Source organism: Colletotrichum godetiae (assembly GCF_030913485.1).
Source record: "Colletotrichum godetiae strain CBS 193.32 chromosome Unknown BDP55scaffold_51, whole genome shotgun sequence".
In the NCBI taxonomy this organism is placed as follows: domain Eukaryota; kingdom Fungi; phylum Ascomycota; class Sordariomycetes; order Glomerellales; family Glomerellaceae; genus Colletotrichum; species Colletotrichum godetiae.
Genome location: NW_026851299.1, coordinates 124,398 through 138,801, shown reverse-complemented (window position 1 = coordinate 138,801; position 14,404 = coordinate 124,398). Strand labels below are relative to the sequence as shown.

Genomic DNA, 14,404 nt, shown 5'->3' with positions numbered 1-14,404 from the left:
TAGTCTCGTCAGCCTCATGTCTTTGGACAGTAGCTTAATCCTAGGAGTCAATAAGAACAAGCTTCCAGGGACCGTAGTCTAACTGAGTTCGCGGCCCGCGATAGCTTTACATGGACCTGTATTCAGACTGTGCCTCTACGTTCGCTGTCTGTTCTTCTTTTTCAGAGAGATGGCGGGTTCCACTGAGAGGAAGCTTCACTGGTTGCTCTCATTTTTTCCAACCGATGAGCGTGGCACTACACTGCGTGTTCATCCGTGCTGACTTGTTCCCAACTTTCAAGACTCGTCCAGGAATCATACTCTGTACCGTAGACACAATGGCGTAGGTTGGTCGAAACCTTGTCGTAGTGTTGGTTCAACTTGGTTGCTCTTTCGGCAGTGCCGAAGACAGCGCCGCGCAACCGGTAACGCGGACGATAAGGTTTGGAGCCATGGAGACGCCTACGTCTTGCATCAATTTCTCAGAAGATCAGGAGTAATGACAACTGCGCGAAACAGAAGGATCTTCGGCCAATACGATGTTTAGCTGTGTTTTTAGTACCGTGAGCGAGTCAGAGCAGCCAAGTGGACCACAGAAGCAAAGACTCGGATCGCCGTCACCCATCTTCCCGCAACTTACGCCGAGCAGTGACAGCCAGCACTCTGCTGTGCATAGCGGTTCAGCGTACAGAGTACCACACAACTGACCAGTGATCCCCAGGTTATTCCTTGCCGATACTTGCGAGAAGCTATTCACGCATCAGAAGATAATATCGCTGTTCACATCCATGCTGAACAAAGCTTGGGTGACTGGGACGTATCTCTTAGCTAGTGTAATCTAGTCGACAAGGGTTGAGGTATTCATATATATCTATTAGTTGACATGACAAAATTCTGCTGCTTTGGCGAACCTTGATCTCGATCAGTAGGACTAGCATTAAGCAGACATTCTCTGAAGAAGACCATGGCGTCGGAGTGGTCCACAGGTCTACTTGTTGACTTCCGTAACCTGGGCCCTGGCCAGTGATAATGGTGGGAACAGCAAAATTGAGCATGGCATGACTCCGTGAGCCTGTTCATGACAACTCGTATAAACAAAGTTTCTTTGGCTTAGAATCAGCAAATGAGTGACTGAAAATCTGTGGTGCTACCCTCCGGACATGTCAGTCTGTATGCGCATTTAAAACCATGGCGTGTCCTCGAGGCTATGAACCCACCCTCTAAGCCTGTCATCCTCACATCAACTCCTCAGCCAGCCCAAGCAACCGCATTTCATAACAGTTCGACCCATATTCTTCACTCGTAGGTCACTTAGCATGGGCAGTCGCTTGAAAAGAACGTTGTTTTAACTTGGAGATAGAAGATGAAGTTGTCTCTCATCCTCACCGGACTTTACGCAGCCGGTACCGTCACGGCCATCACCAAGAGCTGTCAACCTTTCACCTTTTCGTCCAAGGGAACTGCCTGCACAGATGATTATGGTGCTTGTACCATGGGAAGATGCAAGGATAAGTTCCTGTGGCTTAGGTGCACTTGCCCAGACGACTACCCTCACGTCCACTGTGGTGCGAAGTGTGGCTGAACGGGACTATGAGAGAGGCCCCTCGAGGCTTATTTGTTGGAGTTAAAGAGCGCATGACATAAGCGAGAGTGAGGGAGGAAATGTGACCCCACAGAGTGCGTATCATAGTCTTGAAGTTGGAAACAGCTCTTAGACTTCGAGTCTAAGCGAGCTGATGGAGTCTTATTATATCATCGGACATGATCGAGCCCCGCAGCTCATTACATGTTCGTCGTGAGAGATTAGAGATATATTCAAGCCTTTGTTCTTTGTTCCTCGACTGGCTTCCTGTCCTCATTTTCACGGGCATCCTCCTTTAACTTGGCATCGTCAGGTCTGCTCAGTTCTACTTGGGGCATCAAAAAGAACGCCACAAAGAATGCGACAGCCGCAAGGCCTGCCATGACCAAGAAGATGACGCGGAACGCCTTCCTGTAACCGGGCAAGATTGCAGCCCGTAGGCTTTGTGCCTCGGCTTGAGGTAAACTGGATAACACTTGCTGAGGGTTTGCGAGCAGCTTCCGGGACTCGTCGTCTCCCAAGTCAAGGCTCGCGATGTTGCTTGCGAGGATGTTGTTACTGTCATCTTATTGTTAGCTTCTGCGGAGGAACATGTGGGCTTAGGGGTTGAAAGGGTTGGGCTAACATGATGGTCCCAGAAATGGCGAGTCCGATAGTGCTACCAAGATTCCGTATGAAACTACGCAAGTTGTCAGTTCCTCATCATTCCCAAGCTATGGTGAGTAAGAATGAGGAATCCTGAAGGTAGCTCACTTCCTGAATGATGTGACCACAGCCATGTCTTTTCTGCTCACACCGGCCTGGATCGCGATCAATGCCCTGAGAGGTGTCAGTCTGCTTGAACTTAGCAAAGCGGCATCGAACTCTCTGCATCACTTACGGCTGTAATGTGTTGCCAACACCGGCACCAACAAGTAGCGAGTATCCGACTTGCTTCCCCACGCTTGAGTTCTCATCGAGCGTTGACATCAAACCGATGCCGACGGCCCACATCACCCAACCCAGCAGGATGCATTCTCGGTAGCGCCCGACTTTGTGCACCACAAGACCTGCCAAAGTACTGAAGAGCGTCTGTGTCAAAGTGACTGGAAGAAGCATGGCGCCGGATTTTGTTGCCGAGTACCCGTAGGCTAGTTGATAGAAGGCTGGGATGTAGTAAACCTGGACGACGAAGTTCCATCCGTTGATGGCCATGGTGATACATGCGCCATTAACAATCTTCGACTTGAAGATGTGTACTAGAACGCCTGGTGAGTTTCTCTTTCCGTTACAAGCATCGTTCGGGCCGACTTACGGGGAACGAGAGGAAACTTGGCTCCTTTCCATTGCCAAAAGACGAAGCCGACACATACGAAGAATCCTACTATGAGGGTGGCAATGACGTGCGCTGAGTTCCAGGGATAATCACCTCCACCCCACGTCAAGCCGAGCATGAGGACAGTTGTTCCAGCCAAGGCAAGGAAGCTTCCAACGAAGTCTACAGCCTTGAGTTTACTGACAATGATGTAAGTAACAACGCTGAGCGATTGAGATTGCTCTCAGGTTCAAGACCAAACTGCACTCACAGTTTCCAGTTACCCTCCACCTTTCTGAGCGGCATGAAGAAGATGACGCAGACTGTGCAAAGTAGAGTGAGAGGCATGTTCAGACGAAAGATCCATCTCCACGAGTCCTTGGACTGGGAAGCGAGAGCTCCGCCAATGACGGGCCCGATACCGTTTGCAATGGCAACTACGGAGCCCTTGAATGATTGTCAGCAACTGCTGGATAAGGCGAAAGCCATCGTCGCCCGTTTAGGCTTGATGTTGTCATTGGGTCTTGTGACCACACAGGTAGAGGCACACTTACCAGAATGCCTTGGTACTTGCCCCTTTCCCTGAGCGGCACCACATCGCTCACAATCATTTGGGCGACGGTCATCAAGCCGCCGCCTCCTATACCCGTCCATGCTCGGAAGATAATGAGTTGAGTCCCAGTATTTGAGACCGAGCTGGCGAGGGAGCCAGTGAAGAATATCGCCAAGCCAATGAGTAGAATCACCTTCCGCGACCAGATATCCGACAGGCGTCCATAGAGGAGCTGACCGACTGTGGATGTTCTGTTTGGAATCTCTTAGTTTCCTCACCATGTAAAGTACACAATCGTTTGTTGGTACTTACATGAAATAGCCGCTGGCAATCCAAGCTGTCTGATTACTGGCATTGAGAGAATTTCCGATGATGTTGAGACTGGCTGCGAGTGTGGTCTGGTCCATAAGAGCAACCAGATCCACGCTGGCGCAGGCTAGGAAGATCTGAAAAATATTGGTCAGTCGAGAAGTTGCATAGATGTATCTGATCGGTCGGTCAATTTACTGTGATGATGGTCCTGGGACGAACGTAGTTTGTCTGCTCGTTGAACTCATGCGTAGGCTTCTCATCTTCAGAGACATTCGCCAACTCTGGACTGGTGCTTGCTACAGGTTGAATTGGAGTATCCGGAGCAGCTTCAGTGAGGATACCGCTCGTCTTGTCGTTCTGAGTGGCCATATTAAGGATAGAGTGTAAGTCTCGACTTGCTCACGAAGAAGCGAAGAAATTGTGGCTGCGTCTGTCCAGCTCAAAAGACGCGCGAGCAACTAGGCGAGGAAAAAAGCCCCCGGCGTCGGTCGTTCGTAGGATCGGAGACCGAACCCCGGCCATCAGGGTGAATGGCGACATGCCCAAAGTCGCATCGGTGCGTTGTTAAACACGAGAACCCCTGATATGTGTCTCTATACTGCCGAATGCCAAGTTGTGACTACTGCTTGTTTTCAAAACCATCGTGAAGGCAAGTGGCCCGGTGGAAACAAAACCCCTGCGCGGACATCTGACGATCTGACCCCGTCCGACAGGGATGGGCTTGGCAACGAGAACCCTTGTGGATTGGCTGGAATGCTCCCGCGAAACATGCTCAACTTGGGGAAACGAGCTCAAACTAACTCCCCCAAAACTTCGCAATTGAGCTCTCTTTATATATCGTCGAAGCGCAACGGTTTTGGATCCATTCATCACGGCACCTTTGAGCCGGATTGCGACTCTACTTGGTTGTTTCTAGGGGTCTGCTGTTACGGCCCAGGAGGAGGATCGGCACGATGTCGTTACGTATGCCCTTGCAGGACGCAAAAAGACGCCTGTCTCACAAGGTACTTCGATGACAGACATGCCCAGCGTCAGCAAACGTGAATAACCTTGATGACTCGTGTCGATCGGCTTTCTTTAGTGTGGTGTCGACCAATGTCGACAGGGGCATCACATTAGTCCAGGCTCCGGAGGTTGTCGACATCCGTCACTCATTGGAGAATGATCGGGGATGTGGGATGAAAACGAGCAGAAAAGATGCCAAAAACCACTGACAGGCCGAGTTTCATGCAACCTGATTTCATGGTTGCCCTCTAATAATGTCACAGCAGAGTTACATTGCCAGATGATGGTCCACTGACCGCGGGTATATGCGGCGTGTGAGAGCGGTCATGTCTGTGAGGATGGCCAACTGATGCTATCGAATCATAGCTTGAGCTGTATAACTGCGTTATTTCTCTCTCTCCTAGACACCTCGGAAAGATGGGTATTTCGAAAGCAATAGAGATTATAAAAGAGCACTCGCAGTCTCTGAAAACAACATCATCTGATAATCAGCACCATTCGATATCACTCTTCTTTGTTTTACAAGCACCCTCAGTCGTCTGAAGTAGCACTGAATCGCAATGGCTCAACCTAACCACCTCAATGTCTACACGGGGCCAGATTCAGTCAGGAATTACTTCGACCCTGATGTTGCCCCGCCGTTGCCACTGGTCGAGGTACCCGAAGCCTTGAACCCCTATCGCCAACATGGCGTCCGCATATACGCCAAGATGATGTCGATGCATCCTGCGAACAACGTCAAGGCCATGCCAGCGCTTAATCTGCTTCAAAATGGGGTTGTTCCGGGAAAGACAGAGACCATCGTCGAGTATAGCTCTGGCTCAACAGTTATCTCCATGTCACTGGCTTCTCGAGTTTATTACGGCGTACCCGACGTTCGAGCATTTCTCAGCAACAAGACAAGTCAAGCCAAGTTGAGATTGATGCAATTCTTTGGTCTGGACATGTAAGACAATTGCACTTCTCATGACTTCTTGAAGAACTCTCGGATAGTATAGCTGACCACTTACTGACCAGTACCCTCTTCGGAGGCCCTTCTCAACCTGAGCCTCTAGACCCACGAGGTGGTATTTGCGCCGCAAGAAACATGGGCAGCGACAAGGGCACGGCACTCAACCCGAACCAATACGAAAATGACGATGTAGGTGAAGTTCGTGGTTCATCTATGGTGAGCAGGCGCTCACAAAGTCTCGTAGAACTGGAAGTCCCACGTACGGTGGACTGGACCCCAAATCTTCAAGCAATTGCCTCAAATCTCTCTCATTTGCGCAGGAATGGGTACTTCTGGTAGGATTGATGCCAACTCCGTATTGTCGTCAGCGACTAACATACCAATAGGGACTCTCACAGGTCTTGGAACATACTTCAAGCAAGCTAAGCCGTCGGTATACAGGCTGGGTGTCTGCACCGCACCTGGTGACCGTGTTCCTGGCCCTCGTTCCTACGCTCTTCTTCAACCCGTCGAGTTTCCCTGGAGATCTGCAGTCGACCATGTCGAGCATGTCGGCTCTCAACACTCATATTCTCTCTCGTTGGACCTGTGCAGGCAAGGTCTCATCGCCGGCCCGTCCTCTGGTTTCAACCTGCAAGGCCTTTACCAGTTCCTTAACAAGCGCATCGCGGCAGATAGTCTAAACGAACTAGCCGACGAGTCTGGAGAGATCCACTGTGTCTTTGTCTGCTGCGACTTGCCTTACCAGTACATCGATGAGTACTTTGCGAAATTGGGACCTGAGCACTTCCCTGCAATCCACAATGAGGTATGCACAGGCGTACTGTAGAGTTTCTCCAGCATCCTTACACAGAAGACTGACTTTGCTCTTAGAACCTCACAAAGGTTGACCTTCACCGCTATGATGAGGCATGGGAAAAGACTGCAACGGAAGTCTTCATGCAAATACCGTCCGCGAGCGTTATTCAGACCAACGATGCTCATTTGCCGAGCACGCCACGCTACGTCGACACCAGCAGCGCTGCTCTTATCTCCCGTCTTCCAAACACAATCATCGTCGATCTGAGACAACGCGAAGACTACCAGACGCACCACATCGCAGGTTCTGAGAACATTCCAGTCGTCGAGTCTAGTGACTGGAAGCCGTTTTCTGACTCAAAGATTCTCGAAAAGCTATGGCTCGAGCTGGAGGCGACATTTGACTCGAACCAAGACGTCGGCAAACAGCTGGAAGAATATCGACAAAAGCCTATCCTAGTTTTGTGCTACGACGGCGACAGCGCTAGAGTCGCCACCAGTGTCCTGCGTGCAAAGGGCTTCGAGGCCGACAGCGTTCGAGGAGGCTTCCGTGCTTTGGAAGAGCTGGAGAGAACTACCACGCCTACCTCGGCGGCTTGTTCTAAAGACATGCCCGTCACTTCGAGTGTTGAAGAGTTAGTTGGCCATCGCCAGCCGTACCTTCAGCTGGTGTGAGGGGGAGAGGCGTAGTATTCAATTACTATTACCCTGACGAAGATACGAAATGATGGCCATAAATACTTGCATGAACACAGATCGAGGGGCTTAATCGGGGAAAGGGTATAATTCTTGAGCATTAGCATTTTGATTCTAAACATCAAAACCCTGACACGAACCAATCTGCTCTGGTATGTGCTTCAATGAACAGTGAAACCCGAGTCTCGCAATATTTCCGCCCCACGCTGGTCGTGCGCAATTCGTGAAGTTCCTTCTCCATTTGATCATAATTATCAGGACTACTAGTACAGTCCGCAAGAAGACAAAGCTTTTTAAGAAACAGCCACGGGCCAATCGTTATATTTTTGACTTGGTTTCTCGAACGGTCCATAATGGACATTAGTGCCTCGGTCGTTCTCTGCAAATGGAATGCCATGTTGGATTCGAAAGATCACATCCTGGAGTGAATCAGAAAGAATATTCGAATACACACTGAATGTGACACTCACTGGGTTGTAAATGAAAGGCCGGCCGAATGTGATCAAATCCAACTTGCCATCACGGACTAGACGGTCTGCTTCGTCAACCGTATAATCGTAGTTGGCCATAAGCTTCGAAGGACTATTAGGAAACTTGACTAAAGGTCCGAAGTCCATGACCGGATCATGACCCAAGGGTAGAGGAAATTCACCCGGCCTCGTAGTGTTCCCGAAGAAGTCTCCTGTTCCGGTATTGTGGTTTGCGCCGCGTCGAGAAAGGTTGATGATGCCAACCCGCCTTTTGACAAGCTCTTCGATGAGATATGTGTAGATATCCTGCATTTCTTCAAAAGTGACCACAGAGTCGTTTGTCTGATCCGTGGGACAGATTTTGATACATACGAACTCGGAACCGAAAACTTCGGCCAAGGCATCGGACACCTCCAGGATGAATCGGCACCGGTTCTCAACCGAGCCACCATACGAATCGGTGCGGATGTTCGCGCGCCTTTAGACATGTCAGAGTCGAATGGCCATGAGAAGTAGTGATAATGGGAACTCACGAGTTGAGGAATTGTTGAGAGAGATATCCACTGCGTCCGTGTCAGTGACGAGCACCATATTCAATGACTACGCCGACGCTTACCCTTGAGCTAAAAGCTCGATACCATCGAAACCTGCCTTTCTAGCGAGAATGGCAGAACGTCTATACATGTTGACGAAATCACGCGGATCTTTGATTTCGGTGATATGATGAGTATGTCCCTGGATCGGATTAGCATGTGTCAACGGCACCTGCTAAAGTCTCGTAAAGCTCGTACCGGAGTGCCAGGAAGATCACGGTATTTCCCCCCCTGGGCCGGAATCTTGGAGGGTGCAACTACCGAATGATTCTTTTCTTGCATAATTGGAATCTAGTCATCTTGGCAGCGGCCTAAACAGTCCAAGGTTAGAAACTTCAAGTCCCTACGACTCATATGGGCTCACTTACCAAGATGCCATGGCTGAAAATAGATCTTCTGACCCTGTGCATGTACAGCCGCCGTGACCTTCTCCCATGCTTGTGCATGGTCCTCGGTGATCATGAGAGGTGCCCACTTCCAGCCACAGCCTTGCCAGTCAATGAAAGTGCCTTCTGCGATGATAAGTCCTGCGCCGTCTTTCGCGCGTTGCGAATAGTGCTGGATTTGTTCACTCCCGGGCTTGCAATCATTCACCCGTCGATTGCGTGTCATTGAGCCCATAAACACACGATTAGATAAGCTGAGTTGCTTACCGACAACAAGGGGTTGAAGAAGACTTGACATGCTTGCGTCTGCGGAGCTTAAAAGGAGAAAATGGAGTTACTAACTAAAGAGTTCTACGGCAATCGTTGGAATCTACCAAGGACCAGATGAGACTTCGTGCTTATATCCATGAAGCAGCCTTAATGGAGCAAAACATTGAGATAAGTTTGCATCATGCATGTACTTGACTGACGTATGAGTTTGTTGAGTGAAAGGCGTCGGATCGGCGGCAGGGCGCTAGTCAGATAAAGGGCGCGGGTCCTCAGATGATGATCACCCAGCTCGACAGGACGCGCGACTGGACATTAAAAAACTACGAGAACGTAAGACTCCGACATCATTCTTCAAAATCAGCGGATGAAAGCCCATCATTCACGAGCGAAATGAATCGCCCCCTCAAGGCCTCAATAACACTCATGGTCCAAGATGTGAATGAACCTGTCACAAAGGTCCCCTCCAACCTGGATTGATTGGAGGGCATCATGTCGCGCGCAGTGATAGCCTGTTAAACCTAAAGACCCTTAGAATCGGATAGTGTGGAGGAAACAAAGTAGCAGTATCTACTTAGCACTTAATTAAATACTTCTACAACGTATCTGCTCTTCGTAGCCATACCGAAGAACTTCTGGACATCGTCTGCTGCATATGCCTCTTTCCCTGTACCATCGCCACCCTTGTGTAGGGCGGGGCCGAGGACATCAAACACAGAATCTGAGACCTTCTTTCCACCACAGACATAAATGTTTGCTCCTACTTCCCATAGATCGGAGACTTCTTGCAGATGGTTTCGAAGTTGATCAGTGACATGCTTGCAGGACGCATCTCCCTCGCGACTAAAGGCACGGAAGACCTTGACAACATTCTCAGCCTCGAAAGCATCGAGTTCATCTCGGTACATGTCATCGAGAAGTTGACCATGGCAGCCAAAGAACAGAAGTGCCGGCGCCAAGGTGGCACCTGATCGTAGTGAGATTGCACGCTCTTGTAAGAAGCCCCTGAAAGGAGCTAGACCAGCCCCGGCAGCAATCATGATGATTGGCGTTGTTGCTTGAGTCGCTGCACTTGGAAGGCAGAAGTGAGATGTTGACGGCAATGGTGAAACAAAGAGCACACTTCCTGGACAGAGCGAAGCCAAATAATTCGACGCAATACCCTTCTTCTCAACAGTGTAAGTAAGAGTGGCAGAGTTGGAGTGCCAAGCTGGCGAAGAAGAGAAGGAGTATGTTCGGGGACGCATCTGAGGTAGCAGGATTAGGAATTCCGAAAGCGGGAGGTTGAGATCTGGGTAAGACTCCAGTACTTCAAGGACACTGAGGCCCGTGTTGCGCGACTCCGAGCAAAGCAGGCGTTTCGACATGGCCTCTAAGACCCTGCGGGTCTCGTCTGAGACTGCTAGCTCACTCATAACCTGAATGTTTCCAGGAGTTGCGGTGCCTGTCAACTCGACATAGGATGCAAATAGGTCCCACGCCGTAATAGGAGTATTGCTTGGAACCGGGAGTGGGCGTCCAGATTCAGACTTAATGGTGAGGACAACGTCGCTGCTCAACCTGAAATATGACAGAGTTCGGCGCACTAGCTGTGCATCATTCACCGGCAAGATTTGGACGTGGCCACCTGCTTCATAAACTGTCCCAGGTGGGAGCTCCAGCTCAATATGTCTTTTTGCTGGGACCCCCTCGCCCGACAATACTCGAATGTCCTTGACGGTGGCTGCAACAAAGCCACTGCGCAACACAACTCGTGGAGGATCTTCGAGCGTGAGCTCCACACCAACATCCGACTTGGACCTGCTGGCTTTCATGGCAGGGTCTCCCAGGAGTATTGGCCACAAGTCGTTCGTCAGCCACTTCTCAACTTCGAAAAAGACATCGGTCGCTGCCGTGTCTGCGGCGCCCAGGGTGCACAGCCTCTGGCCTCCAGCTGTTTCCAACATTGAATCAAGCGACCTTGGAACCTTGAATAAGGTGGCTGGCCAATCTCTGTGACCTGTGATACTTGTCGTCAGTGCGTGTCTGAATGCGAGGCTACCAACGCGTTTCTTCAGGGACTTGCGGTAATCAGAACATACCACAACCAAAAACGGCATATTTCAAATGCTGTAAGTCTCCGGGCTTGAGATCTTGAATCCAGGGCACGAACTTGGCTGCGTTGCGAGACGGTAGACCATTATAGGAGGCAGCGACGATAATGACAGGCTGATCTCTTGGTAGACGATCAACTGCATCGTTCATAGGCAATATTTTTGGACTGTATTCCTTTGCCCCAGCATCAACGGCAATTTTCTGAGCCACTGCCTCGCAGGTTCCTGTATCTGAACCAAACAGAATGGTAATTGGGCGAAGTACCAAGGACTTGACCAATGTCGAACAGACCGTCGACTTTGGGATAGACTCTGGAACAGCCTTCAGACTTTTGAGAAAGTCCGTCGGGCGTTTGTCATTCCTCAAGCTGACACGAACTTTGAAGCCCGCGGGCTTGATGGTGAGTAGATGTTTCACCTTGAGCTTATAATCCGGGTCGCTTTTCGAAAGATCAAAGTTGCGTAAAATCATTGAAATGACCTATGACGGCAGTAAGTTATTGGAAGCATGAGGGTTAACACAGAAATAACGGGGCTACGCACAAGTTGGGCTTCCTGCCAAGCGAACGCCCGGCCAATGCAACCACGCATACCGTTTCCGAAGGGTTTCCAAGCGTTTGGAGGAATATCTTCGAGGTTTTTCATCCTATCAGGCCTAAAACTTTCTGCATCGGAACCCCAAACTTTGGGATCACGGTGTAGTGTGTGCAGAAGAACACACAAAGCCTCACCGGGCTTAACAAGATACTTGTTCCCAATGATCTCGTTCCTGAATGGGGTAACATAGTAGCCCGGCGCAGTAGGCATAAGCCGCAACGTCTCTCGTAAGACGGAGTCCAGAAAGGGGAGTTGCTGTAGATGGTGTACGTTGATTGGGCCATCACCGACCACTCTGTTCACCTCCTCTCGTGCCTTCTTCAACTCCTCAGGATGCTCTACTAAGTAGTAAATGGCGAAAGATAAAAGACCAGAAGTAGTCTCGTGACCGGCTACAAGAAAAGTGATGATGTTGTGCACGATTGCCTCTTCGTTCAGAGAGTCACCAGTGTCCGGGTCTTTGCCATTGAGCATAGCATCGAGGAGGTCATGAGGCATTCTTTGGCCGTCGGCTTGACGTCTTTGAGCAATAATCTCGCGACAAGTAGCCTGCATCTGCTTTATGTTATTCCGGAACTTGGACATTGCTCTGGGCCGAAGTAGACTGAAAACGTTGGGGAGAACAGCTTGCAGATCCGCTTCAGCGAGGACGTTCACCATGCTCTCTACGAACGGATGAGCCTTCTTGTCGAGATAGAAGCTATTGAAGCGATAATCCATGGCACAGAGAGATATGGTGTCCAACGTTAGCCGGGTAAAGTCATCAGCTACCTCAATAGGCGCAGAATGACAGTGTCGGGCCCTTTTGCCTGTCAGTCAGATATGCGGGAGCTGTCCGGACGCCGCATGATGAGTTACTCACCATTTGAGACATAGCTGCTCAGAAAGATCGTTCATATCATCGAACATGCTGCGGATCTTCAAGGGTCCAAATACTGGCATGAGGATGCGGTGTGCCACGCCCCAGGTATGATTGTTATGCTGCGCTGTGAAGAGTCCATCGCCGGCTGCTGCTCGCATCGTCTCAACGCCGCTCGTAACGATTTTGCAAAATCTGCTCTCATCGCTGAGTTCATCAACGAGCTCGCGGCTTGAGACAATTATCTCCCTTGTGCCGGCAAAGGCCAGAGAGAAAATGGGGCCTGGGACATTAGCATCGAAAACCTGCACACGTGTGTTAGAGGAAAGAAATGCGAAACGCCAAGAGCTTACCGTATTTGCTAACAAGCCCAATAAGGGAGTCTAGAGGGCTGACGAGATCGATGTTCAAGATGTTGCCGAGGATAGGCAGTGCTAAGACGTGTTCAACAATGTGCCCCTTGATTCAGGTGGCAAAAAAATGGCTATTCTAGACAACATACGTTTGGGTCCGGGGATAGGGACTGGAATACTAAGAGGAATTTTAGTTGACTCGCCATCGATTCTCATGTCCATGGTCCTGAACCAGATGAATTTTGATCACTGAGCTTATGATATGCGACAGAGTGGCTTCTAGAATGTCATGTCATGGGGAGGCTGGACGAATGCTTGACTTGAGATGGTCTTAAGACAAAATATCTCCAGTACCCGTGTTTTTGAGAAGAAATTTAAGGATAATGCAGAGACTTTGCACCAAGACTTCAGTGACAGCTTCGTCAGGGGACGCGCAGTCTAGCTTCGAAAGCTACGTTCCGACGGAACTTAGTGTGCCGATTGTCGGTCTCTCTAGATGCAATTGTTGCATTGCGCGAAATATTTCTCAAGATCGAGGCAAAACAAAGTTTTTGATGACGGAGCGAAAGGACAATAGACCCCATCAACTTCGGCAGTTGCGATTGTTGATGGTTTCTTTAGACCCACGAGGGATTTTCGCCAAGGACGTTGAGACCTCCAAGCTTTCAGGTGTCTGAGGATACATGCGACTTTGACAGAACCACTTACAACATCCGCCATGAGGATATGCCATCAGAAGGGTTGTTTCCCCGAAGGGGGCTTGGAGCCGTGGCCGAATATCACGACAAGTCAAGCCGTAAGTTACCTTGGGGAAAGAACGCATGTCGCATCTCGTACAGCACCAGGCTCCACTGGCAGTCAGTATTACGATAGGCCATGCCAATAGTAATATGACCACTAAAGTCAAGATGAGGTATCTTTAAAGACAAATTTCTCATGTGAAAGGTATTTCTTCATTCCCGTAGAATGACTGTTTACAACGAGGAGGCCTCCGAATACACAAAAGAAGACCTGCCAGGGCGACCGCAGAGAGAACTGATGTCAAAGCTCCAAAGACATTGGAGATTAATACCGCATTGCATATACGTATAACTGCCTTGCCTTCTACCCCAGACAGGAAAGCCGACAAGGAGTTGACCGGCGAATTGGGGGTCATGCTAAAATCAGAAAAGCTTACTGCTCCCCATAAATAAGTAGTGGCAAGCGCCCGTCCCCCAAATCCGCAACTGACTAGACCGCCAAGACAAATCCCTCATACATAACTTGCCCAGATGCCCCCGTTGTACATGTGTGAAGTCTCAAGAGCTCGCGATACCTTCCCTCGAACAATTATTCTTGAGCAGCTCATTTATGAGCAACCGCACTATGCCAAACAAGTCTCGCCTTGCGGGCGCACTCCGTAGGTAGCATGCGGCACTGCACGATCTTCACAAATGTGTCAGAAATCGCTCACACGACATCCACAATCACGGCAACAGGGCCACGAAGGAAAAGAGGTCAGTATTGGGAAGAGAAACCGAGAAATCTGAAGACATGGCGCTTAGGAATTGCACGTGAACCCAGGTGACCAACTTCGTGTGTCCGATGATGATGGATCCTGTGCCCTTTCGCTCGC

At 49.9% G+C, this 14,404-nt stretch overlaps 4 protein-coding genes across 4 annotated transcripts; 1 reads left to right on the top strand and 3 right to left on the bottom strand.

The window, feature by feature from the left end:
- Nucleotides 1-2,122: 2,122 nt before the first annotated feature.
- On the bottom strand, nt 2,123-4,089 carry BDP55DRAFT_561436 (multidrug resistance protein fnx1; the record flags this gene model as incomplete). Its single annotated transcript, XM_060570079.1, has 8 exons — nt 2,123-2,240; nt 2,315-2,380; nt 2,442-2,799; nt 2,856-3,055; nt 3,127-3,302; nt 3,410-3,659; nt 3,721-3,854; nt 3,916-4,089. The coding sequence occupies 8 exons, from the start codon at nt 4,087-4,089 to the stop codon at nt 2,123-2,125; spliced, it is 1,476 nt and encodes a 491-aa protein (XP_060425013.1).
- Nucleotides 4,090-5,285: 1,196 nt separating this feature from the next.
- BDP55DRAFT_561323 (cysteine synthase) lies at nt 5,286-7,150 on the top strand (the record flags this gene model as incomplete). The annotated part of the gene is made up of 5 exons (XM_060570073.1): nt 5,286-5,671; nt 5,743-5,866; nt 5,922-6,012; nt 6,064-6,485; nt 6,551-7,150. 5 exons carry the CDS (start codon nt 5,286-5,288, stop codon nt 7,148-7,150), a joined length of 1,623 nt encoding a protein of 540 aa, XP_060425012.1.
- Nucleotides 7,151-7,464: 314 nt separating this feature from the next.
- Nucleotides 7,465-8,918, bottom strand: BDP55DRAFT_697139 (uncharacterized protein; the record flags this gene model as incomplete). Its single annotated transcript, XM_060577649.1, has 6 exons — nt 7,465-7,590; nt 7,642-8,119; nt 8,175-8,204; nt 8,258-8,376; nt 8,433-8,509; nt 8,603-8,918. The coding sequence occupies 6 exons, from the start codon at nt 8,916-8,918 to the stop codon at nt 7,465-7,467; spliced, it is 1,146 nt and encodes a 381-aa protein (XP_060425011.1).
- Nucleotides 8,919-9,468: 550 nt separating this feature from the next.
- Nucleotides 9,469-13,011, bottom strand: BDP55DRAFT_697138 (cytochrome P450; the record flags this gene model as incomplete). Its single annotated transcript, XM_060577648.1, has 6 exons — nt 9,469-10,886; nt 10,969-11,461; nt 11,524-12,379; nt 12,440-12,719; nt 12,790-12,870; nt 12,939-13,011. The coding sequence occupies 6 exons, from the start codon at nt 13,009-13,011 to the stop codon at nt 9,469-9,471; spliced, it is 3,201 nt and encodes a 1,066-aa protein (XP_060425010.1).
- Between the last annotated feature and the right edge of the window lie 1,393 nt (nt 13,012-14,404).